The following is a 25,090-nucleotide window of genomic DNA, read 5'->3' as shown; positions in this document are numbered from 1 at the left end:
GCTCCAAACTCATCTGCCTCTTGTTTTGTTTTTTTAGTCTAGCCAGGTACACACCGTTAGTCCCAGCACTCAGAGGTAGAAACAGGAGGATATTCTTGAGTTCCAGGCCAGCCAGACCTACAATAGTACATAGCTGGATGTCTTGCTTTGAGCTAGATGCATACTTCCTCCCTTTGGAGTTTTGGTCAAAGATCATGTGGCCACAGCCTCACCTAGAGAGGCCTGGGAAGATTTGGTATGGGTCTGGGTGATTCTGAGAGGCTGAGACCCTATGAGGGTCCTGTGGTAGGCAAGAGTGGGTGGGGTGTTTCTAGCAGGAAACGGAAGTGTCAGTAACTAGCTACTATACTTGAGAGCTCCGGAGCTCACTTCTCACTAAACACAGCCAGAGTCAGAGGTCGGTTGGTGCCCGTGCAAAGGCCATCGGATCAATGGTGAGCTGTGGAGCCCTCTGGGTTCTTGGGGTACAGTGAGCTGGGGGCGGAATACTGAGGCTCCAGGAGCTAAAGAAGGGTCTCCTCACATGAGACTTGGGGTAGCAAGGCCCAGAACTATTACATGGGGTGGAACCTAGCCCTCACCCCAGAGCTGGGTTCTCTGGAGTTCAGGGCAGGTCTTGCAGTATCTCCTCAAAGTCTAGCTGTACTCCAAGATCCTTGGAGTGAGATCATCTGGTCCCTTCATGAACTGAGTTTGGGTGTAACTCCTTCCCTGGAGCCTGGTGTGCTAGGGGAGGCTTGTACATAACACCCCTCCCCCACCCCTGCTATGCCCCTCCACCTGCTTTGTTCCAACCGCAGGCTTCCTCTGATAGCTGCACATGCTGCCCCAAACTAAGCCATGGCCCTGCACGCCTGAGGCCCTCCGGGGCAGAATGGGGAGCTGAACGGAAACTCTGCAGCTGGGGCAGCCCCATGGTTGAGAGGAGGGGCTTCAAAGACCCCCACCCTAGGACCAATCAACCTCTGGGTTGGTCTAGATACCTCTATCATGGCCTCCAGAGAATCACCCGCCTCTTAGGCCCCTCCACTGCCCAGGCAGGCCATTCAGCTTATTCTGGTGGGGAAGAGCAGAATATAGATTTCTCCCCGCTCTGGTGTGGGATTTGGCGGGAAAAGTGTAATTAAGGGACCTGAGGTTGCTGAGTGGGTAGGCTAAAGTCACAGACCAGTTAGTTGTAGAGGTCTGGTAGGGCCTCATCAGCAAAGTCTAGGCCAGGACAAGCAGGTGGCCTTGACGCTCAGAGAACAGCATCTGAGCTGAGGGACAGCCAGTGCACAGGCCCTCAGCAGCAGCAAACCAGGGGCAAATTGCAGGGATGAGTTTAGGTAATCACACTAGGGCAAGGCCTTGACCAAATAAGGGCTGGGGATTTTCTGCTTTACGGTCCCTATTTAGCCTGAGGCAACTGAGGACTGTGTCACAGAGATCAGAGATGGTTGGTTTCACTCCTCCTCCCTACTGTCTCCCACAGGCTCTGCCTGGTATCCTCAGATTTAGGGTGCTGCTAGCCCTGCCAGGGGCCTTGGCCTCCGGGGTAGGCACAGAGGATGGTGCAGGCTCCAGCTCTGTCACCATCATCCTGCTGTTCCTGCTCCTGCTGCTGCTTGTCACTGCCCTGGCCTTGGCCTGGCGTCGCCTCAGCCGTGCCTCCGGGGGCTACTACCACCCAGCTCGCCTGGGTGCTGCCTTGTGGGGCCGCACCCGCCGCCTGTTCTGGACCAGCCCTGCAGGCCGCTGGCTCTGGGCCCGCACTGAGCTGGGATCCCCAGAGGAATCAGAGCGGCAAGAGGATGAACAGGAGGCAGAAGAGGGCTTCATGACGGATGGTGACCCTGAGGAAGCTGATCTGCAGCAAGAAGAGCAGCGGTGTGAAGCAGGAGCTCAGGCCAAGCAGGCCCCAGAAGCACAGGACACAGACAGTGAAGGGGGCCTGGGCCTCAGCTCTCAAGGTCCTGTGGGCTCAGGCAGTAGCGCCGAGGCACTTCTGAGTGACCTGCATGCCTTTTCAGGCAGCGCAGCCTGGGATGACAGTGCTGGAAAAGCAGGGGGCCAGGGCCTCCATGTCACCGCGCTGTAGGAGCCAGCTTGTGCTGTCCATGCCCCAGCCTCTGACTCTCTCTTTCCATGAACACAACTGCCCTGGACTTTCGCCACCCCCTTCCCTTGCAGCTTCCCAGACTGCCATCCCGATCAGTTTCCCAGAGTGTGCCCCCACCACCACAGGCACCGGGCAGACATTGAAAATAAAACTTCTTAAGTCTTGAGGTCTGTAGTCCTTTAGCTTACATACATTCCCTTCTCTTCCCTTCCTGGAGTCCAGCAAAAGTCACTATGTCATGATTCAGTCCTTTAATTCTATAAGGGCACTAGTGAGGTTCCTTCTGATAGAATGGGCATTGGTAACCGTCCTCACTGGCTGCAAGCTGCAGCCCTCCATGTACATGATTTTTGGGCCCAACCACTCCCCCCAAGACACTCTCATCTCCCAAATATACCCAGGTTGGAGGCAGCCAGGTTCTCACAGCTGCCAGGGCGCAGGCCTCAGTGCTGAGCCTCTTCCTCTATTCTCTTAGCGTCCTGGGCGCCCTCGGCTCTTCTTGGATTTCTTGGTCCCTGAGGGGGGACGGATGGGAAGAGGGGCAGTGCTTGTGGGTGGTGGTGACGATGGTGGTGGCAGGAGTGGAGGTAGAGATGGCTCCATGGGCTCTGGTGGGCCAGGGATGGGCCGGAACCCCTCAAAAGGAGAGAACTTGAGGGGGCTGCAGGAGAGACCAAGGCAGAGTCAGAGCTTCCTAAGCTTAGCCAGGAATACTGGCATAGGTCCACAAACTGCCACTTTAGAAGCCCCTGTGACAGATTTACAGGGACTGGGGTCCCACAGTAGGCAGAAGCTTGAGGCTAGCCCTAAAGAGGAGCTTGGCCAAAGTAGCCCAAAAGTACTGGTCTGTGCTCCAGAGCCCCACCCCAGCCACATGCCTGCCCTGCTCCTGAGTACCTGATGGGGGTGCGGGGACTGCTGTTAAGGCGCCTGGGGGAACGCAGCTTGGGCTGGAAGGAGAAGCCCTCCTTACTGCTGTCCAGGACAGAAGGTGCCACATATGTGAAGCCCTGTGGGGAAAGGCCAGGACGGGATGCTTGGCATTTCCAGTCCCTGGTTAGAATCCCTGCTTTGGTCCCCATAAACCCCAGGCCCTCACCAGGAAGGCTTGGTTGGCACTCTCACTGAGGTCTGTGTCGTCTGGACTATCTACTGGCGTCTGCTGTGTGAAGTGTGTATCAAACTGGCTCACGTCCTCTTCTGATTGCTGTGGGAAGATCCATGTGGGGGATTTAAGAGGGTCCAACGTGCAGGGCTTCCATCTGCCATGGGGCCAAAAGGACCTCTAGATACTCACCAGGCTTGGCCTGATGGGAGGGTCCACACGGCAGGCCAAGAGGTCATCCCAATTGATGTGCCGGAAGAAGGGGTGCCTCTGAGGGTGGAGGGCACCCAGGAACATGTCGGTGATTCACCTTGCCTGATTCCCTGCTGTAGTCCACTTCACCCTCTGGCCCCAACCCCTTATGATAATCCCAGACTCACCTGCACCTCAGCAGCATCTCCTGGGCCACCCCCAATTCGTTGAGTGGGATTCCGCTTCAGAAACTGCAGAAGCAGAGAAGAGGTGAGGGTAGGGAGCAACTAATGGCGCGTGCCCAGCCTCCAGGATGGGGAGAAGGCAGTCAGGAACAAGGTATAGTACAGGCTCTGGAACCTGTGGTATAGGTTCTGCCCACTGAACCCCTCAGTACTTTCAGAGCTCAGTTGGGTTGAGTGTGCTCTTCATGAAGCCTTGGCTCTGAGGAGATGGCTTCTGCTCACAGATCTATGTGGCACTCCCATTCCCTTAACAGGCTAGTGATGGCCTTTCTGATGGAACAGGGTGAGTTCATAAGAACACCCCACTGATGAAGACACAGATCCAGGACTGCTCAGGGGCAGTGGTCAGGTTTTCAGAGCTCAGGCCTGAACTCAGGGACTTGAACCCCAAAGCCAGTGTTCCTATCATTCCCAAAGGCAAACTGCACAGGATGGGGCCAGGTCTTCCCCAGAGCTTAGAGACAGTCAAGCATATATACAGAATTGCTGATAGGACTTAGGGGAAGAGATGGAAACCTGTCCCTGGACTGGGGGGAGCCCCACCTTTTTGGCAAGGTCCTGGGCATCCGGGGTGAGGTAGCGGGGCAGCACCAGCTTCCCTCTCATGATTTTATCCATAATTTTCTTTCGGTTTTCTGCGGTGAAGGGCGGCTGGAGGAGGCAGAAGGTGAGAGCAGCCTAGGGGGTCTTCCCACCCAGTCCTGCCCCAGTCTGGAAGGGAGGATCTCCCCAACACCCATCCTCCTCCCAAGGAGCTAGACTTGCCGATCCAGTGAGCATGTCGTACATCAGAACCCCCAGGCTCCACCAGTCCACTGCCCGGTTGTAGCCACTGCGCACTAAAATCTCTGGGGCCCTGGAGGAGATGAACTGTCAGTAAGGGCGAGGCCTCTCCAGTTATTCTCAGACCCTGGGCCAGCCAGGTGTTACTTACATGTACTCAATGGTACCACAGAAGGTATGGGTGACAGCACCCTCATGGATGGACTCTTTGCAGAGTCCAAAGTCTGTCAGTTTGATGTGGCCTGAGGAAGACGGTTAAAAGGGACGAAATATGACCCAGGCCTACTTGTGGGTTCCCCAGCCCTGCCCTGCAGACCCAAGACAGGGGATGTGTGCATATGCATGCGTGCAATATACTCACCCTGGCTGTTGAGCATGACGTTCTCAGGCTTGAGATCCCGGTAGATGATGCCTTGGGAATGGAGATGGCCCAGGGCCAGTGTGATCTCAGCCAGGTAGAAACTGCAGAGACAGGACAAGGTAAAGAAAGGCAGGGAAAAGGCAGGGGTGAAGGCAAGCAAGGACGAGCACCCCCAGAGACCCACCAGGCTGTGTCTTCCAAGAAGATGCCTTCGCGCTCAAGATGTGTGAAGAGCTCGCCACCTGTGACACAAGCACAGTAACAGCTGTGAACTCAGGCCCAGTCCCATTGCTGTCTGAGTGTCATTTTTTTCTAGAGAAAAATGGGACTTGTAGATCCCACCCTACCTGCCTCCCAGAGCTGCCGTGGGAACTCAATTCAATCAGCAAACATCTACCGTCGCCTAGTCACTCGGTGCCTGGCCCTGTGCTGGGTGAAGCTGGGGCAGAGTTGAGGAGACCCAGCCATGCCCTCAGGATGCTCAGTCTAGTGGGGAGACAGACATGTGCACACTGCTCTAGGATGCCAGGTGAAAGGAACAGCTCTGACAACTTCACCACAGAGCCTCATGGTGGAGGGCATAAGAAGCCAATCTCAACACAATGATGGAAAAGGGCAGTGAAGGTGTGGCTTTTAGGGTACTGGTGTAGGGAAGAGGATGCAGGTGGAAGCTTGTAGGGTTCAGCTGGTATGGGAAGCAAATAGAAAGAGCAGGCCTCAGTCACCCTTGGTAAGCAACGGTGTGACCAAGGCTTTGTTTGGGTAGTCAGAGACGAATGCTCTAGGAAGATGACCTTTTCAATTAGTGGAGGATATACAAGAACCCAGGTGAGCCGGGCATTGGTGGTGCACGCCTTTAATCCCAGCACTCGGGAGACAGAGGCAGGCAGATCTCTGAGTTCGAGGCCAGCCTGGTCTACAGAGCGAGTTCCAGGACAGCCTCCAAAACAATACAGAGAAACCCTGTCTTGAAAAAAAAAAAAAGAACCCAGGTGAGCTAGACCCTCAAAACTAGTTTAGAAACAGACCTGCCAGGAATGCTGGCACACACCTTTAATCCCAGGCAAGGACAGGGAGTATCTCTGAGTTCTATGTGGTAAATTCCAGGCCAGCCAATGCTATGTATGAACACACCCTGTCTCAAAAAGACAAAACAAGTAGGTGTAGTGGCACATGCCTTTAACCCCAGCACTCAGCACACAGAGAAGGACATATCTCCTGAGTTTGAGGATCTGAATTCAAGGTGGACTTCCTGAGTTCAGGGCCAGCATGGTATACATAGCGAGTTCCAGGCAGGCCAGGGCTACATATAAGCAGACTTTGTCTCAAACAACAACAACAACAACAACAAAAAAGGACTTTATAGAAACAGTAACTATCCATGAGACTTCCAAGATGAAGAATGATGCAGCTAGGTGGGGCCTGACTGATTGTCTGGCACACAGGGGAAAGGTAGCAAAACTGGATGAAATTCCCTCTGGATATCTATACAAACTCCCACCATTCCCACATACCCCACAAACACTAGGCACTGGATGGATGTTTGCTGAATGAACAAATGAAGGGACAGACAGATGGAAACATGGCCGGGCATGGTATGTGAGCCTCCTAGCCATCCTCCACAACCATATCTCTCAGGATTCCCTAAATCCCCAGTGTTCCCCATGCTGGCCCCCTGCCATCCACTACTCAGCCTAGCCCAGACACCTACCACTGAGGCACTCCAGGATGAGGTAGAGTTTGCCACCTGTCTGGAAAGCATAGGCCAATTCCACAATGAAGGGATGCTTCACAGATTCTAGAATGTTCCGCTCAGCCTGGGTATGTGCTGTGTCCTTGGCATTGCGTACAATCTTGGCCTAGAGATGGAGGGGTGGGTTAGAAAGTAATGGACCCAGAGTGCTTCCCTTTTCGTTGTTGTTCTATTGTTTTGTAGAATGCCCAACCCTCAATATGAAACCATGCAAAAGAGGAGCTAGTGTTCTAGTAAGTACAAGGGAAGTCATGACTCTTGTTTCAAAATATATTGAAACACAACTTGATCATAAAACAAGAAAGTATGCCAGGTGTTGGAGGCGCACACCCTTAATCCCAGAGCTTGGGAGGCAGAGGCAGACGGATCTCTGTGAGTTAGGAGGCCAGTCTCAAGAAATCCTGTCTCCGAAAAAGAAGAAAAAAAAAAAGGATAGAATAGGCCATGTTATGCTCGCCTCCCACACACAATAAGATGATTAGAATTTGTGAAAGATCATTAGTCAGTCACAGTTAAATACTGTCCCCCGGGCTGGAGGGATGGCTCCGAGGTAAAGAGCACTGGGTGCTCTTCCAGAGGTCCTGAGTTTGATTCCCAGCAACCACATGGTGGCTACAACCATCTGTAATGAGGTCTGGTGCCCTCTTCTGACCTGCAGGAATACATGCAGGCAGAACACTGTGTACATAATAAATCTTAAAAAATAAATAAGCACTGCCCCCTACACACCACACCTGCCTTTTTCTTGCTTCTTAGCCATGACCGCCCTGCGGTCTTTTGCCACTTGTACTTTTTTTTTTTTTTTTGGTTTTACGAGACAGGGTTTCTCTGTATTGTTTTGGAGGCTGTCGGTCCAGCCTGGCCTCGAACTCACAGAGATCCGCCTGCCTCTGCCTCCCGAGTGCTGGGGTTAAAGGCGTGTGCCACCACCGCCCGGTGTCTTTTGCCACTTGAATCTCTCTGTAACTCTGCTGCTGTGAGCAGTAAACCTTTCCAGGAACTGGTTTATCCTCTCAGTTTTCCAGTTTCTCAACCTTGACACTTTGTTGTTCGAGAAAAGGTATCATTATGTAGCCCAGGCTGTCCTCCTGCTTCACCCCTTCAAGTTCTGAGACTACCAAATTCAGCTACATTTGACACTACTGACACACTGGGCCAGGCAATCCTTTGTTGTGGGTTTCTGTTTATCTGCACCTCTGCAGTCTGTTCACTGAGTGTCAACAGCACCCCCCTCACTAATCCTGACAATAGAAACTTGCCAATGTGCCCTAGCAGGCAAGTTGCTCCCATTTAAGAATTACTGTAAACTGGGCGGTGGTGGTCCAAGCCTTTAATCCCAGCACTCAGGAAGCAGAGGCAGGTGGATGTCTGTGAGTTCAAGGCCAGGCTGGTCTACAGAGTGATTTCCAGGACAGGCTTCAAAGATATAGAGAAACCCTATCTCAAAATACCAAAAAAAAAAATTACTGCAAAACGGTATATATGACAATAGATACTAAGCCAGCAAGTGCCAAGGTTGGAACTGTCTCCATCATGCTGACAGCCCTCTTTCCAAAGCCTGGCACAGGTCCCAGAAGATGGCAGCTACTCAGTATTTGCTGGCTGAGCAAATGACTCACCTTTCTCAAGACTTTCATTGCATATATTTTGCCCAGGTTGCTGCCCTGCACTTTTCTCACCTGGAACACCTGTATGGTAGGGGAGACAGGATTATCTCATTCATCCTATTCCAAGGAGCCCCACCCTAAAGTTCTAGTCCCAAAAGACCTAAACTCAGCTCAGGGCGGGACAGTAATGATCTCTATCAGATTGAGAGGATCTGCCCTCCCCTCCCTTCGGGTTTCCAGGTCTGAATTCCATCAGAGGCTCCACGCTGGGTGTGAGGGGTGGTATGCTGCCTCTGGCTAGAGCTGAGGTCACCATGAGGGGAACGGTTGCTAGTACCTTGCCATAGGCCCCCTTGCCCAGCACACTCAGAAGCTTAAAGCAGTGGGGCCCGATGCGCTCAGGGCCCAGGTTCACGCTGCTCTCTGTCAGCTCCACCTCCTCATAGTGTCCCACCGTCCTAAAAACACAGTAAGTTAATGAGGGCAAAGCTCTAGTGTACCAAGCACCATCCCCTGCTCCGTGCCCGCATCCCCCAGAAAGACCGTCACTTACTCCAGGCCAGCAGCCCTCAACTCGCCAAGGGGACACACCTCCTGTGAGAAACCGAGAGGTTAAGAACCACGGGAGGTGCCAGAATATCTGCTCCCAACCCATACTGAACTGTTTGGTCCAGGAGATAGGACCAAGGATAGGAGACAGCAGGGATGGAGAAAGGTTGGGGAAGATCAGGGGCTGGATCTGGGAATGACAGGGGTTTGCAGGAGTCAGAGCACACTCAAGAGTAGGGAGTGCCGTGACTTTAGTTACCCGGGTGGGCTCCCGGGTCCAATCGCGCCCGGCGGGAAACACTCACCGTAGGGCCGAATTCCGACTCGCCCTCGCTGCCTTCCTCGGTTTCCAAGTCTAGATCAAACACGGCCGCCATGGCTCCGCCGGCCCCGCGGGCCCCTGGCCCGGACCAGGCGGAGCTCTGACTGACAGTCCCGGCTTGGGACTTGCGTTATCTCTCTGCGACAGCAACCGCAAAAGTACTGCTGACGCAAAATTAGCTTCGCCCACTGCCTGGCGGTGAGGAAAGATGGAGGCTGTTGCAAAGCCTCTCGGGAGTTGTAGTTCTACAGATCTGGACCACCCATTTTGCAGCCTTCTGAATAAGCTTTACTAATTCGGCTCTCCCGGGTCCGCACCCGGCACGAGCAACGCAGAGCCTCCCAGTTTGGCTCTGGGCAGAGTTCGAGATTGAATGGGCAGAATCACAGGTGCTTGGAGGTTTGAGTTTAAATGGCAAAGCCTCAGCTCTTCTTACTTCCGGCAAGTCGTGTTAGGAAACCAGTAGATTGTATTAGAGACACTCCCCATAATCTCCCTGAAGCTCACATACCCTACAGGTCTGACATTTGCTGGGTGACTGCCTGGGCTTTGTTACTAGGCTCCTATTCTGAAGGATTCAGCACATCTAAATATGGACTTTTTTTTTTTTTTTTTTTTTTTTTGGTTTTTCAAAACAGGGTTTCTCTGTGGCTTTGGAGACTGTCCTGGAACTAGCTCTGTAGACCAGGCTGGTCTCGAACTCACAGAGATCCGCCTGCCTCTGCCTCCTGAGTGCTGGGATTAAAGGCGTGCCCAGCCCTAAATATGGACTTGTACGAACTTAAGCGTGTTAAGTATTCCTGCTGTGCCGGGCGGTGGTGGCACACGCCTTTAATCCCAGCACTCAGGAGGCAGAGGCAGGCGGATCTCTGTGAGTTCCAGGCCAGGCTGGACCGACAGCTTCCAAAACAATACAGAGAAACCCTGTCTCGAAAAAAACAAACAAAGTATTCCTGCTGCTTGGTTCAGAATAGGTACTTTAATAGAATGTGTTTGAAAGGCCGACAGTGCTGGTCTTTAATCCCAGCACTGAGTTTGAAGCCAGCCTGGTCTACAGAGTGAGTCCCAGGACAGCCAGGGCTACACAGTGAAACCCTGACTCAAAAAACCAAAACAAGCCAGGTGGTGGTGGCAGCACACACTTGTAATACCAGCACTGAGGAGGCAGAGGCAGGTGGATCTCAGTGAGTTCAAAGCCAACCTGGTCTACAGAGTGAGTTCCAGGACAGCCAGACCTATTACACAGAGAAAACTTGTCTTGGGGATGGGGGGTGGTGAGGGTGGACACAGACACTGCAGACGACTACATGGTTGAAAAGATAGGAGAGCCGGGCGGTGGTGGTGCACGCCTTTAATCCCAGCACTTAGGAGGCAGAGGCAGGTGGATCTCTGTGAGTTCCAGGACAGCTTCCAAAGACACAGAGAAACCCTGTCTCGAAAAACCAAAAACAAAACGAAAAGATAGGAGAGCTGTCTAGATGGTTGGGGTTGGGGGACATAAAAATCACTTGCCGGGACTGGAGAGATGGCTCAGAGGTTAAGAGCACTCGTTGCTCTTCTAGAGGTCCTGAGATCGATTCCCAGCAACCACATGGTGGCTCATAACCATCTGTAAGGAGATCTGGTGCCCTCTTCTGGCCTGCAGGAATATATGCAGGTAGAACACTGTATACATTAAAAAAAAAAAAATCACTTGCCACACAAGCTTGACTACTTGGGTTCTATTTCAGGCCAAGCCTGTGGTTTTGGATTGGAGTCTGGATGGGCCTTCCCATGGCACAGGGGAGGTCCATTGTGGTACAGGGTGTTAACTCAGATGAACAGAACTCAGGAGTGTCCAGCCAACAGAGGCTTTACTGTCTGGATGTGACACAGGGTTGTAGTTCAAGCAAAAGAGGTTGTTGAATTTAGGCCTAGATGTAGGTATAAGGTAGGCCTCTGCCAAAGGTCAGTCCAGGGGCCCAGCCAATAGGGCATTTTTTCCCCACCTCTCCCTCCCATTTCCCAGATGTACAACTATTGAACCTGGGCGGGGCATTACCCAAACAAATCTATCCCAGAAAACTTAACTAGTTTACATGCCTTTATTTGGGCAGGCATGACTGGGGAGCTGTCCACAGCTCCTGTGCTGGGCAAAGGCAGGCATTTTCAGAGTAGCTTCCCAGAATGAAGAAGAGGGTGTAGACAGAAGTCCTGGGGCCAGGCGAGTTATGTATGCCAGAGGCCGAAGCAATGAAGCTAGTAGAGAACATGTGACTAGGACATTGGGGAGAGGTGTTGAGGTCTGAGTGCTGCTAGTGACTGAGGGTAAAGACGACCTGGAAGCTGAGTGAGCATGTAAAACAGTGAGCAGAAAAGACTGGCCTTTGCATCCTGTCTGCATCCACTGATATAGGACCTTGGAGGTGGCCATTTTTCTTCTGAGTCTACTTCCTTATCTGCGACCTGGGGACACTAGTGTCTGCCTGGAGGTGTGAAGGAAGATGATTATTCCCACTGCTCATCAAAGACCTCTGCTTTCACTGCTCAGGCCAATGGACACAGTGAAGCACTGCTAGGTATTTTCAGCAGGCTTTACAACTATCCTGGCCTTTGCATAAAGACAGGAGCACTAACCTCAGTTTTCATGGGCTTTGTCCAAGGCCAGGGGTCCATGTAGTTCCCTCTTCCTATAGGTGACATGAAGAGACAGACCTGAAGAGGTGCAGGGAGAGCCTGGATTTGGACCTGCTCTCATCTGGGTCGGGCATGGTAGTGTGGGGAAGAGGCTGCTGGTTGATGGTTCTTTAAAGGCTAAAATGTCCCTGGCTTCTTCTTTCAGGCCACCAACCAGTTCCTAAATCATGACACAGAGACTTCTTATTAGCTATGAGTGCTCTGCCATGGATTAGGCTTGTTTATTGCTAGCTCTTATAACTTAACCTGATTCTCTTCATCTACATTTTTGCCTTGGGCTTTTTACCTTTCTCTCTCTCTCTTTCTTTATTTCTCTTTCTTCCTTTCCTATCTTGCACTGCTTTTCTTGTCCAACTGGTGGCTGCCTGGTTTCTGGCCCAGGTCTGTCCCTCTCTCTTTCTCCTTCATTCTCTCCTCCCTCTTCTCTGTAGCCTAGATCTCTCCTCCTACTTATTATTCTCTCTGCCCACCAGCCCTGCCTATCCCTCTCTCGCCTAGCTATTGCCTATTTAAATTTTTATTAGGCCAATCAGTTGCCTTAGGCAGGCAAGGTGAAACATATGCAACACATGCATCTTTACATTATTAAACAAATGCAACACAAACAAATGTAACACATTTTATATCTTTACATCATTAACATAGGCAAGAGACAAATATAACACACCTTCACATAGTTAAAAGTAATATTCTGGCCGGGTGTTGGTGGCGCACGCCTTTAATCCCAGCACTCGGGAGGCAGAGGCAGGTGGATCTCTATGAGTTCGAGGTCAGCCTGGTCTACAGCGTGAGTTCCAGGACAGCCTCCAAAACAATACAGAGAAACTCTGTCTCGAAAAACCAAAAAAAAAAAAGTAATATTCTGCAGCATAAACAAATGTAACACATCTTTGCCTAGTTACAATAATATTCCAAAACACTAGAGTCCTGGGGATACCTGGGACTAGATGGAGGCTTTGGGACAGCAAAAGGACCCAGAAACTTTCAGATTCTTATTTTATGGTCCTTGAGTGTGGAAGACTATGTCAAAATAGTTCTACTGCTCTGGAATAGACCTGAGACAGAGGAGTGTCTAGTTCAAGGTTTTGGGCAAAGTGATAGAAAGAGGGGCAGGGAGCCGGGCGTTGGTGGTGCACGCCTTTAATCCCAGCACTCGGGAGGCAGAGGCAGGCAGATCTCTGAGTTCGAGGTCAGTCTGGTCTACAAGAGCGAGTTCCAGGACAGCCTCCAAAGCCACAGAGAAACCCTGTCTCGAAAAAAAAAAGGGGGGGCAGGGAAACAAAGTATTACAGGCCCTCCCCCTCACACATCACCCCTGCTATTTGAAATGAGAGAGAAAATGGACAACTGGGTAGCTGGGCCTGTCAATGCCCAAGCCCTGACAGATGCCCAGCAGGCGGAGACGGGCCTCAGCAGGGCTGGGCCCAGCACAGGCCACATTGCAGTAAGGCTCCTCATACTGGCCAGGTATCAGGGCCTCCTCCAGCAGGTTGAGTCGCAATAAACCCTTGTCATGGAGGGCTTGCATGGTCTCTCGACTGCCAGGGGAACTCAGCAGCTCTATGTGCTGGGACACCAGGCACATGATGCCCACCAGGTAGCCACGGGCACGAGGATGGGCAGGCACGGCGGGCTGCAGGCCACAGGCCACCATGGTAGAAGCCAGCAGCAAATCCACACCATAGAGCTCCTGGATCCAGTCCCGAAGGTAGAACCCTCCCATCCGAGGGTTGATCTCGATGAGCTTTGGCCCAGCCCCCGTCATCTTGAGCTCCACATTGAAAACTCCATCTAGCAGCCCGCAGCCCAGGCAGCAGCGAAAAGCCGCCTGCACCATCTGGGCCTCCTGCTCTGGTGCTAGCCCAGTGGGCATGCAGGCTGCAGTCTCTGTGAAGCCAGGCAGCCTAGTAGGGCCATTATCAGAGACAAAAGCAGCCAGCAACCGTCCACCAAACACTACCAGGTCCACATCATGTTCTGTGCCCTCAATAAATTCCATCAGCAGCATGGCATTTCCCCAGCCCAGTCCAATGCCTGGGTGATCAGCTTCACCCTGCAAGTCATGGAGGATCCGGGAAAAGTGCTCGTGGCACTGTGGCCCATCCTTCACCAGCTGCACACCCACTGCGCCTGACCCAAATTCCAGTTTCATCACACCTGGCAGGGGTACCTGGTGGATGGCTCTCTCCACATCAGCCTCGCTCTCCAGTGGGCAGCAGGCCACAGCATGGAGGGAAGTTGCAGGCCAGGGTGGGCCCTGGCATCGCAACAGGTGTCGTTGGGTACGGCTCTTCTGCTTTGCAAGGCACGTGGCAGCTGGGGGGCTGCAGGGCAGACCCAGCTCACGGCAGAGCAGAGAAGTGAGCACCAAGCAGTCATCCCAGAAGGAGAAGCAACCGTCTAGCTTCAGGTTGCGCGTCCGTACCAGCTCAGCCAGCAGCTGTGCGTTCTCCTCATCCCTCCGGTGCTCAGTCACGTCGAAGTGGATGAAGGTCTGCACCAGCTGGGATGCAAAGTGGTTGGGGTCTGACTCCACCAGGTGCAGCTGCAGCAACATATGCAACCCTGTCAGCAGGTGTTGTCATGGAAGAGACAGAATGGTGTCCCACGGGGGAGACTGGATCATAAAGACCAGGCGCTCAATCTATGTTTACTGATGACTTGTTGAATAAATGGGAAGTGAAGAGGTGAGACACCTCCTTCAGCCTGGAGGGGAGGGAAGTCAGAAGGAAACGCTTCAGGAGGAAAGGGCAGGCTGAGGGTGAGGGGCCGGGTGCAAGGAGGAAACACCAGAGGGCTCACTAGGACATGCTCACAGCTTTCCTGCAGGGTTTGGAGACCTGCCATCGGGGTTTGGGCTAGAGACAGGTGGCTCGGTTATCATTCCTTCCACATGTTCTAACTGTAATGTGATGTGCTTGACTCCTGAGAAGCCCTGTCTCCCCAAAGCTCGCGGCTTGCTGGGGGAAACACAAACACAAGGCAGCTGGTACTCAGGGCAGAAGTAGCTACTTGATTAGGGGGAGGGAGTGGCTGTCTGGAAGGTAACTTGGCACCAGGAGTCTTTCAGTACTTAAACTGGCATACACACTATCAGGTAGGAACTGTGATACCAAAGCTGCTGGGAATTCCTCAAGGACCATGCATGGTGGGGGAAAAAGGCGAGGAGGCCAATGTGGTGGATTAGGGCCAGCCTGAGAGACTAAGCTTTCCTATCTGTTTCAATAGGAGTGAGAATGTCTGTCGCCTGGCTAGCTCCAGACCCACAATGTGAGTCCCCGCCTCCTTCCAACAGTTGACTTGAGATTATGAACTTCTCTTCCGCCCACCGAAGGACCCTATGTGCCAAGTTGCAGGAATTCAGCTCCAAAGAACTTTTCCCAAGGCAGACCTAGACTTCTTACCCAGCATTCCAGACCTAGGAACTACAATGTTTGGCAGTACATGTTTGTAATTTCGGCATTTAGGAGGATGAAGTAGGAGGATTGTGTTGCAAGAGCCAAGTCTAGGCTACATGGTAAAACCCTGTCTCAAAAAAACCAAAAAGTTTATGGAGGGTCAGCTCAAGAGAGTAATCCCCTGGCTGGGCGGTGGTGGCGCACATATTTAATCCCAGCACTTGGGAGGCAGAGGCAGGTGGATCTCTGTGAGTTCAAGACCAGCCTGGTCTACAAGCGCTAGTTCCAGGACAGCCTCCAAAGCTACACAGAGAAACCCTGTCTGAAAAACCGAGAGAGAGAGAGAGAGAGAGAGAGAGAGAGAGAGAGAGAGAGAGAGAGACCCCCAGCACTTGGAAGACACAGGCAGGAGAACCTCAGAAAGTTAAAGGTCAGCCTGAGTTTCCTATTTAGTTTCAGGCCAGTCTGAGCCACAGAGTAAGACCCTGCCTGAAATAAATAAATAACCACTGAAACAAACAAACATATAAAAATAAAATAACATGTCTGAAATTCTAGAATCTGGAGGTGGAAGTAGGAGGATCAATTCAAAGCCAGCTTCGGCTATATAAGGAGTTGGAGGCCATCAAGAGTTATGTGAGAACCTGTCCCAAAGATCCCAAAATATTGAGGGCTGGAGAGATGGCTCAGCCATTTAGAGCACTTGCTACTCTTGCAGAGGACCAGAGTTCAGTGTCTAGCATCCATATCAGGTGGTTCTGGATCGACGACACCTTTTTCTGGACTCCGCTGACACCTGCACACACTTGTGCATATACATACATCATCCCCACACGCATACAACATAAATTTTTTTTTGTTTTTACGAGACAGGGTTTCTCTGTATTGTTTTGGAGGCTATCGGTCCAGCCCGGCCTTGAACTCACAGAGATCTGCCTGCCTCTGCCTCCCAAGAGCTGGGATTAAAGGCATGCGCCACCACTGCCCGACTCATACAACATAAATTTTAAAAAGTAAAATGAATCAGGGCTGGAACGATGGTTCAGTAGTGAAGAGCACTGACTGCTCTCCCATAGGACCAGATTTGATACTCAGCACCCACATGGCAGCTAATAACTGCCTGTAACTCCAGTTCTAAGGGATCGATGCCCTTTTCTGGCCTCTGTGGGCACCCAGCATCACTTGGTGCAGATATACATGCAGGCATATGCACACACATAAAATGAAAACTGGGGCTCTAGCTCAGTGATATAGTGCTTGCTTGCATAGAATATGTAAGACCCTAAACTCTATCCCTAAAACAGCAAGGAAAAACAAAAATAAAACAAACAAGCAAAAAAAAAAAAAAAGCTGAGTTTGGTGCATGCTTTAATCCCAGCAAAATAGGGTGGAAGAGGCAGGAGGATCTCTGAGAGATTTACATAGCCAATTCCAGTCAACAAGGGCTAGCTATACAGTGAGACCCTTTCTCAAAATTAAAGAAAACAGGGACCTGAGCTCCGCTGCTGACCTGGAGTACAGCCTGCCTCCAGCCCATCTGTCCCACCTCCTCTTTTCCTCCTTTGCCCTCTCAGAGGGGCCTGTCACAGCAGCCGGCCTCGCCCCCGCGACGAGGCCCGGCCCCCGGAGTGACAGCCTCAGCCTGAAGGACTAGCCCCTCCCATTCAGACCCGCCCCCATCTCCACCAATCACACCGTGGCTTGGGGCCGTGCCCCGCCCACCTTCAGTCCGTAGTCTCGCGCCGCCTCCCACACGAACTTCTTGCTGACACCGCCCGCGCCGATCACCAGCAACTGCTTTCCCTCCATGAGGTGGCGCCCCGAGCGCCGCAGCATGGTCTCTACCAGCGGTGCTGCCGCCGCCTCCTCAACAGAGCGTCCCAGGCGCGGCGCGGCCCACATCCCCTCGAGCGCGCCGCACGCCTCCAGGCACAGGCCACTGTTCAGCTTAAGGACCGCGGGGGTCAGCGTGCGGCCGGTCACTGTGAGAACCAAGTCCACGCCTGGGCCGGGCGAGGATGCGCGGGCTGAGCATCCTCCAACCCGGTCCCCACGCCGCCCAGACCGAGCCGCGCCTCCAGTGCTCACCGAGGAAGTCGACGTGCACTTGGCGCCCACCACGCTGCTCAACACTCAATCCGGCCTCCAGGGCCAGCACTGCGGTCAGCGCGGCTTCCGCTGCTTCTTTGATGCGCTGCTCCAGTAGCGCCACTTGCGCCGCCTCTTCCAGGCCGCACTGGGCCAGCGCCACCCCCAGTGTCCTCGGCAGGGTGTTGTGGTGCCGTAAGAGCCGGTCCCCACGGCCAACGCCACACACCACCTGAGCACAGTGCAGCTCAGAAAGGGGCTGGTCCAGGAGGAGCCCTGACAAGGCTCACCTTTCTAAGTACCCCTTCGACGCCTGAGCATCTTTCCTGCACCAAGAAACAGGCCCCACCTTCCCTGCACGTCAAGAACCCCCTTCTTCCAACAAGACTTAAACTGTACAAATCACTCTTGGCTTCACGCACCGTGTGTTCCCCAGATCCCTCGGGGTTATGCCGGCTTCCAAGCCCGGCTCAAAGATTCCAAGCATGCTTGCTCCTACCTGCTATAGCCAACCCTGGTTTTTCCTAGCCTTAGGCTGTCTCTTGAAGACACTCATCAGCTACCCTGGAGTTCTGCTGAGTCCCCAGGAGGTCCCCCAAGCCTTCCTGGGTTCCCCAGCCTGGAGCCCTTCCTCTGGGACTGACCCTAAATTAGTTTCTTCTGTGAGGAGGATCATGCTGGAAAAGGAAGCAGGTCCCTAGGTCCTGAAGGGGGGGGGGGGGGGGGCACAAGGACCCAGGCTCTTGATATAGAAGGCTACACAAGCGTTGAAGAGGAGGAAGTGTCCACACAGGAGTCCCCTCAGAAATAACCAGAATCCCCCCCTCCCCAAAGGTCAGACCCTGTGGGTGGGCAGAGCTGGGTGGACGGGGCCATGTCCTGAGCCATTCTCACCTTGCTCAGTAGGGGCCTGTCACCCTGAATCCGACACACCACTGCACAGACACGCACAGCCAACTCAGGGCCAGGTGCAGGACTGCCTGGGGGAACATGGAGAAGTTGAAGCCCAGAAGTCTAGGAGGCCAATCTTTGCTCCCAGTTCTTGACTAGCACAGGTTAGGTAGCACAGGTTAGAACCTGGTAAGGGCAGCCGGGCAGGTGGACACATGGCTTCCACAAGGACACTCTCCTCCTCCTCCAGCTTCTCCAGCAATGTTAGCACTGTGTTCACCACTGCGGATGGTTCCAGCCGCAGGTGCAGACGCAATGCTTGCTGTCCCCGCCAGCGCCAGCCACTGAGCCTTACAGCTACCTACAGCAGAAAAGGGAAAGAACCCTCCTTAGCACCATCTCTTATGCCTGAAGTGTAGGATGCTCATGCCACAGATGCCAGTAAGTAGGAGGTAGGGAGGGCACAGAGCACTGCTATGGAGAAATGGGACCGTGGCAGAGCTAAGCGTTGGGACCGTTCCCAGCAGGACGTAGTAATTACAACATGGGTTCCCTCCTTTGGATACCCACAACGACCTCAGCGCAGAGAGGGGCCTGTTGTTACCTGTGATGCATCACCCAAGGCCTCGGAGTGCACAAAGGCCTCTACTTCCTCTTTCACCAGTGTTTCCTGGCCCTCCTTCCCACTCAGCTCCACCAGCCGTAGTCCAGGGCTGGCCTCCCCTCCCCGAAGCAGCCCTGGAGGCCTATAAGTGAAAGCCAGGGTAGCTGGCACAGCCACATCACGCTGTTGGGACAGGCACCACCTCATCAGCAGCCGGTCCTCCAGCAGTCGTGCCAGCTCTGCGGAGGCTCCCGTGGGGCAAGTGAGGTTCCGAGCCAGCTCTGCGGCCTGCCTGCCATGGCCAGATCCTGGCCCCAGGCCTGCCAGGAAGTAGGTGGCATGCCGAGGGGGAACAAAATCATCCAGGAATGTCAGGCCCCCTGGATAGAAGCTCACAGCCTTGGAGACCTGCAGGGACGCCTCACCCTCTTGGCCTGAAGCTGCCACCTTCATCAGCCAGGCAGGGGACAGGCAAAGGAGCATGTTTCCTGTGGGCAAAGAGAAGAAGGTGGCGGGCCAGGGAATGCTCAAGCGCTGCCAACCCCCTCCACCTCCAGGCCAGGCTTCTGCGTCAGGGGGGTCAATGACTCCCAGAACCCACCCCTACTTAGAGCAGCTGGTCCTGGGGAATGCAGGCAATTGCCAAGGTTGGTGGGTATTTTGGGATATGGCTGGGCTAGGGCAGGGCTGCCCTTTCTGTAGGAGAGGATAGGGAACTTGGGCACACACTCACCAGGGCTCTGGACCCCACCTTCCAGCAACAGAGATAGAAAAGTGCTGGGGGAGCCCAGAACGCACAAGGTCACCTCTGCCCCAGGGCAGCCTAGGGAAAGAGAACATTGCCATGTCCACCAAGAGTCCTCCTGCCGTCTTTCTGCTCATTCCCTGTGACCTCCCCATTCCCACCCTCACTCTTAGGCCTCCCAGGTCCTTCTTAGGGGTCAAATGAGAAGAAAGCAGAGGACAGAGGGAACTGAACATGAAGGGGGAGATGTCTGTCATCCTGCCTCAACTGGCTCTGTTTTATCTGCATCTGATCCAGAAGGCACTGGAGGATGAGTCTAACTTGAGGTTGGATTTTGCATGTGACCTGAGAAGGGCCACTATTTCTCTAAGCCTCAGTTTTTCCTATCTGTGTGATGGGAACAAGCCTGTGATTCTCATGTACTCTAGCTGCAGATCATTTGGCCCACACAAAATTATTCATGACCCACCTGACCTATGAAACAAGGAGACATCTTGGGATCACAACTGCTCAGCTGCCTCCATAGCATCTCCTAAGACATCGCTCTAGAAGTTTCAGCTCCACAGAATATGCAAATGATATTGTGGATTTCCAAGGAGCAGAGTGGGTAGGGTGGGACATGGTAGGGAGCCCTGACCCAATGTCCTTGGGGACAATACCTGCCTACCTTAGGCCCCCTGGTTTTACTAGACAAAACCAGAGCCTGGGTCAGAACCAGCCTGAACAGACAGAGGTAAGCAACTGGACTGAAGGGCCCTCCCTGTATCTGGGAGAACCCCTTTGTGGATCCCTGAGGCACCTGTACGAGGTGCCTGGCTGCGGTCCTGGGTCTCGGGAAGGCCAGCTTGCTGCAGACAGCTCTGAAGGAGACTGTAGTAGTATACTGTCCAGGCCCGAGCCTCAGCCTCTTCTGGAAAGCCCTTGCAGTCCAGGCTAACATCCTGACGCCAGGGTCCAGGGAAGCAGCCTGTGGGTGGTAGGGCAGCGCCTCCTTTGCATGGTCCTTCCTTTCCATCCAGGTCCTTAGAGCCCAGGGGATAGTCCCTGTCGGTACTCGGTGGATCCAGGCAGAGCTGAGCAGGGGGCAGAAAAGGTACATCTTGGGCAGGATTGGCAAGGGAGCACTCAAGGGTATAAACCTACCTCCCAGTCTTCCCACCTGGCTCAAGTTCAAAGGACCAGAAGAGGAAGGAGTTAGGAGGAGGAAGGCTTACCAAGTGGGAAGTGTGGCTAGATGGTGTCCCGAGCAGGAGGATGGGAAGGGAAGTCCTTCCTGGGGGACTGCTGGCACCTGTCCCGCACTAGGGCCATCCCTTTTAGCTGGGTTTAGGAGCTCAGGTTTTGTTATTTTCCTCATTGCAGTCCCAGCTCCACACAGTGCCCAGCACACAGTAACTGCTCCACAGATGGTGACTGACTGAAATATCTACTGAAACAGCTCAACCATCGTCCAGCTCTGTTATCTCTGCCTCAGTGACTCATTTACTGTCACGGACTTTGCTGTCACCTATTAGGTGAATCTATTTTCTATGCATCACCTCGGGATGGCTGCCATCCTATTTATTTATTTGTTTGTTTGTTTGTTTTTTGAGACATGGTTTCATGTAGTTCACGCTGGCCTCAAGTAGTGGAGAATGGCCTTGAACTTCTGATCCATCTGTCTCTGCTTCCTGAGTACTGGGATTATAGGCATGTGCCACCATGACAGGTTTGCATGGTGCTGGAGATGAACTCAGCCTCCTGTGGACTGAGCCAGCACTACTCTACCAACTGCCTTTCAACCTGTCCCTCCTTTCATTCCTTCTTCTTCTTCTTCTTCTTCTTCTTCTTCTTCTTCTTCTTCTTCTTCTTCTTCTTCTTCTTCTTCTTCTTCTTTTTCTCTTTTCCTCTGCTGTTTTTGAGACAGGGTTTTGCTCTTTAGACCAGGCTGAGACTGAGAACTCAAGGCACTCCATTTCCCAAGCGGAGAGATTTCAGATGTGCTCCACTGCATCTGCTCCACAGGGGATTAACTACAGGCTAGGCAAGCAGTTCTGCAAACAAATTGTAACCTCAGCCCTGTTTTGCTTTTTTTTTTTTTTTTTTTTTTTTGCTATTTGACCCATGCTAACCTTGAATTGGCAATCCCACCACACATCTCTCTAGGTGTATGGCGTCCTGGCATTGTTTTCTTTGCAGGAAGTCTGACACACCTGACCCTCTCTGAGGCTGGGGGTCTCAGCATGATAGAAATGGGGACATTCCTTCTTGCAGTGCCTTGGCCTATACAAGCCTGGCAACTGGGCCTGTCTTTCAGGAGACAGGCTGAACCACCTTAGACAGGTTGCTAGCTCTCTCTGGTTTGATGGCTGCCCGGTACCCTCCTTGTTCCCCTCCATGGGTTCTGAAGTGACATGTCTGACCTAGAGGGGAATCATATATTGGTTCAGAAACTGTAAGCTATGGTCCAGACATGCGAGGTCTGAACCTCAGATCTTTGCTTGTGTCTCAGGACACCAGGGCTGAATTCTTTGTGCCCTTTCCTAGAAAAGTACCCTAATGTCATGGACTGTAGGCTCATCGAGTGTTCCCAAACCCACACCAGTGCTGGGGATAATGTGGCGCAGGTGAGTGCCTGGTACACTGGGAAGGGGTCAAGGGTGGAGCTGGTTATGGGGCAGGAGCTGTCAGAAGCAGGATGTGGGTGTCAGTCCTTGTCCTCCCTCTATCCAGGGACTTGGGCCTTTGTGGGAAGGGACCACAAGAGACTCACCATCTTGGAGGTGGAGAGGCTGAGAGACTAAGGGACAGAGAGACAAAGCAGGAATCAGGGCAGCCGGGTCCCTAGCTGACTTTTCAGCCCTTAAGACTTCAAAGAGTCCAAACAACCTCTGTCCTATCCCTGCCCCACCCCCACCCTCAAGAGAAACTTCTGTTCCATGGACCCCTGGAGCCATGCATCTCCTAGTCCCACCCCCACCCCCAGCCCATTACTCCAGTCATACTGGGGTGTTGGCTCAACCCCTGAAGTGGTGATGGTGGGGCTGCCGGTGTATAAGGTTAGTGTCCAGCTCTACAGGTTCTCAGGGTCCCCAACCTGCGTTCACTCCCACTTATCCCTGCTCCCTGGCTCCCCTGGGGTAGGGCAGGAACCGGGGTACCTGCTGGTAGCAGCAACTGGACCAAGCTGAGCGGTCGAGCGGGTAGGCAAAGACCAAGGGAGCGCCGCAGTGGTGGTGGCGCTGCTGTAAGTGGTGTGCCCTTAAATAGTGAGCCTGGCCATGCCTGGGGCGGGGCAACCCGGATTCATGCCAGAGCCCCGCCTACCCCCTTTCCCTTGTGGCTCTGCCTCTGCACCTCAGGCTTAGGACAAGGGACTTGTGGGCAGGAGGGTGTTGGGATCTGACGACTGAAAGAGACAAACAACAGAACACAGAGGTACCCTCAGATATACAATGCGATCCAAGGCAAGGGCTATCCAGACATAGACAGATCTACAGTGAATCCACAGGGAGAAGACAGAAAGCCATGGGCAGTGACAAGAGGCAGCGTAGGGAGGGCTGATCCCGGCCAGCCTGTTACTGGAGATGCCTGCCTGGGGTCCGGTACAGCTGAAGCCTACCCTTAATTGGAGCAGAGCTCCTAGTGCTCCTAGCTAGGCAGCTGTCAGTCCTAGTCAGGAGCCCCTGGCTGCAGGTCATAGTCTCTCACAGAGTCCCTTGAGTCAGGATCTCTGCCTGTTAGGTAGTATGAGGATGGCCCAATAAAACGCTACAGTGAAGTCAGCAATATATACTTGCCATGGCAGGGCCAACAGCCAGGTGTTGAGCATTCAGAGGCCAGCATACCGGATTGGTGTGCCTGCAGTTGCACCTACAATCCCCCTTCAAACCACACAATTATACCTCGGGTTCATGCAGTCTGCTGAGTGTGTTTCTCACTAAGTGTTAGTATTTCACACTAACCTTAGTCCTGGGCTGCAAGATCTGGACATCTACACTTCTCATACTGAAGTTCACTTTCCTTCTGCCTCGAATGGGGCCAGATCTCTTATAGGGTCTAGTCCTGTATGGCCTCCACCTTGCCCTAAACACTCTGGCCCTCCCTCCCCCTGCTTGCCCCCCCCCAGGACCTCTACTGTTCTCAAGAGCATCTTTGGCAAGGAGAGTATTAAGGAGCCAGCAGCACTCCTTGGGGACAGAGGTAGCAGCTTTTGTAGCTTCCAGTAAGTGCATTCATAGCATTCTGTGGAGACCACCTCTGTCTCTACCACTCAGAAGGGAAGGTGATTTGTCCAGGGGTTCCTAACACCCCCACATCTACCTATTGGACTTTCCAGACTGCTATGAGATACCCTGCTTCAGGGCCACATGAGTCCCTAATTATCTTCACTTTCACTTCTACAATAAGGAGCAGCCACTCCACAAGCCTCTGGAGACTCAGTTTCTCACTTTCAAGTGGGGGTTACTGTGCATTCTTTACAGGTCTGGCTGAGTGGGGTCTCTGGACACTAGGCGAGCTGGTGGTTTTATCAAGTGCTTGACCTTTTTCATTTTCACACAGGCTTTCTCTGTGTATCCCTGGCTGTCCTGGAACTCACTCTGTAGAGCAGTCTGGCCTTGAACTCACAGAGATCTGCCTGCCTCTGCTTCCCAAGTGCTGGGATTACAGGCATGTGCCACCACTGCCTGGCCTGCAAGTGCTTATGGTTGTAATAGGCACTGTATGAGAGCATGCAGTATCTCAATTCTTCATATTGTGAAAGCTGTTATAACTCTATGCACAGGGAAGTGAGACTCACAGAAAGGCAGTGTGATCTGTCCAAGGTCACACCGCTGGTAAGAAGCCAGCTAGCTGGGATCTTTCCTCTGCTCAAATGGGTGCATGCTGCTCAAGGGACAGCATGGTCCTGCCCCACCCCCTGGCAAGCCCATCTGGGCATCAGACCAAGTAAAAATGTCTCAAATTTATTTACAAATGATAGAGGGGAGGAGAAATAACAGAAGCAAAACATCTAGCAGCTTCCTATATGTTGAAAGATGGGGCCATACTCCAGGAGTTAGACCATGAGAATATGCCATTATTTTTATAATCCAACCAGTTAAGAAGTAATATTACAGCCTGGCAATGGTGGCACCTGCCTTTAATCCCAGCACTTGGGAGTCAGAGACAGGCGAATCTCTGTGAGTTCAAAAACAGCCAGGACAGCCAGGGCTATACAAAGAAGCCCTGTCTGGAAAAACTTTTTTAAAAAAAGCAATATTTCTGGGCATAATGATGAAGCTTGTAAATCCCAGAACTAGGCAGTAAGGAAAACTGCTGCAAATTCCAGGCTAACCTTGACTACTTAGTGGGACACTAATTCAAAAAAATCAAAGTAATACTAAGCTGGGCCTGATATCACAGGCCTGTCCTCCCAGATACTTGAAAGTTTGAAGCAGGAGGATGACAAGTTCATACCTGACTGGGCTACAAATCAAGCTCCAGGCCAGCATGGGTCACTTTATAAGACCTTGTCTCAAAATGAAAAATCAGAAGGAAGACTGGGGGTGTGACTCAGTAACAGAGCTTGCTTGGTGCAGATGAGGGCTGTGTTCAACTCCATTACCTCAAACAAAACAAGACAGCTATGCAGCGATGGTGCACACCTTTAATCCAAGCACTTGGGAGGCAGAGACAGGTGGATCTCTC

At 52.7% G+C, this 25,090-nt stretch overlaps 3 protein-coding genes across 6 annotated transcripts; 1 reads left to right on the top strand and 2 right to left on the bottom strand.

Annotated features, from left to right (window-relative positions):
- Positions 1-78: 78 nt before the first annotated feature.
- LOC101840490 (protein tyrosine phosphatase receptor type C associated protein) lies at positions 79-2,267 on the top strand. The gene is made up of 2 exons (XM_005063320.4): positions 79-434; positions 1,475-2,267. Exons 1-2 carry the CDS (start codon positions 432-434, stop codon positions 2,078-2,080), a joined length of 609 nt encoding a protein of 202 aa, XP_005063377.2. The 5' UTR covers positions 79-431; the 3' UTR covers positions 2,081-2,267.
- Positions 2,268-2,337: 70 nt separating this feature from the next.
- Rps6kb2 (ribosomal protein S6 kinase B2) lies at positions 2,338-9,556 on the bottom strand. Of its 2 annotated transcripts, none has more exons than XM_040750240.1 (15): positions 9,002-9,556; positions 8,701-8,741; positions 8,485-8,605; positions 8,160-8,228; positions 6,499-6,646; positions 4,972-5,029; positions 4,788-4,888; positions 4,578-4,668; positions 4,409-4,499; positions 4,187-4,294; positions 3,587-3,649; positions 3,399-3,476; positions 3,201-3,308; positions 2,999-3,111; positions 2,338-2,616 (listed from the first exon to the last, which is right to left on the bottom strand). In XM_040750240.1, exons 1-15 carry the CDS (start codon positions 9,071-9,073, stop codon positions 2,565-2,567), a joined length of 1,314 nt encoding a protein of 437 aa, XP_040606174.1. In that variant the 5' UTR covers positions 9,074-9,556; the 3' UTR covers positions 2,338-2,564. The 2 variants fall into 2 exon arrangements, with proteins under 2 accessions (XP_040606174.1, XP_005064132.1); XM_005064075.4 differs by having other exon boundaries at positions 2,338-2,762; positions 9,002-9,318.
- Positions 9,557-12,473: 2,917 nt separating this feature from the next.
- On the bottom strand, positions 12,474-22,655 carry Carns1 (carnosine synthase 1). 3 transcript variants are annotated; one of them, XM_013119627.3, is made up of 10 exons: positions 22,561-22,655; positions 22,173-22,199; positions 20,220-20,493; positions 19,409-19,498; positions 18,676-19,163; positions 18,258-18,432; positions 18,075-18,160; positions 17,181-17,412; positions 16,815-17,095; positions 12,474-14,239 (listed from the first exon to the last, which is right to left on the bottom strand). In XM_013119627.3, the coding sequence occupies exons 2-10, from the start codon at positions 22,173-22,175 to the stop codon at positions 13,013-13,015; spliced, it is 2,856 nt and encodes a 951-aa protein (XP_012975081.1). In that variant the 5' UTR covers positions 22,176-22,199; positions 22,561-22,655; the 3' UTR covers positions 12,474-13,012. The 3 variants fall into 3 exon arrangements, with proteins under 3 accessions (XP_012975081.1, XP_040606172.1, XP_040606173.1); XM_040750238.1 differs by lacking the exon at positions 22,173-22,199 and having other exon boundaries at positions 22,561-22,650; XM_040750239.1 differs by lacking the exons at positions 16,815-17,095; positions 17,181-17,412.
- Positions 22,656-25,090: the final 2,435 nt, after the last annotated feature.

Source organism: Mesocricetus auratus, unplaced genomic scaffold (genome assembly GCF_017639785.1).
Source record: "Mesocricetus auratus isolate SY011 unplaced genomic scaffold, BCM_Maur_2.0 Super-Scaffold_4256, whole genome shotgun sequence".
NCBI lineage: Eukaryota > Metazoa > Chordata > Mammalia > Rodentia > Cricetidae > Mesocricetus > Mesocricetus auratus.
The sequence above is the reverse complement of the archived record's forward strand: the minus strand, read 5'-3'. Positions and strand labels throughout refer to the sequence as shown.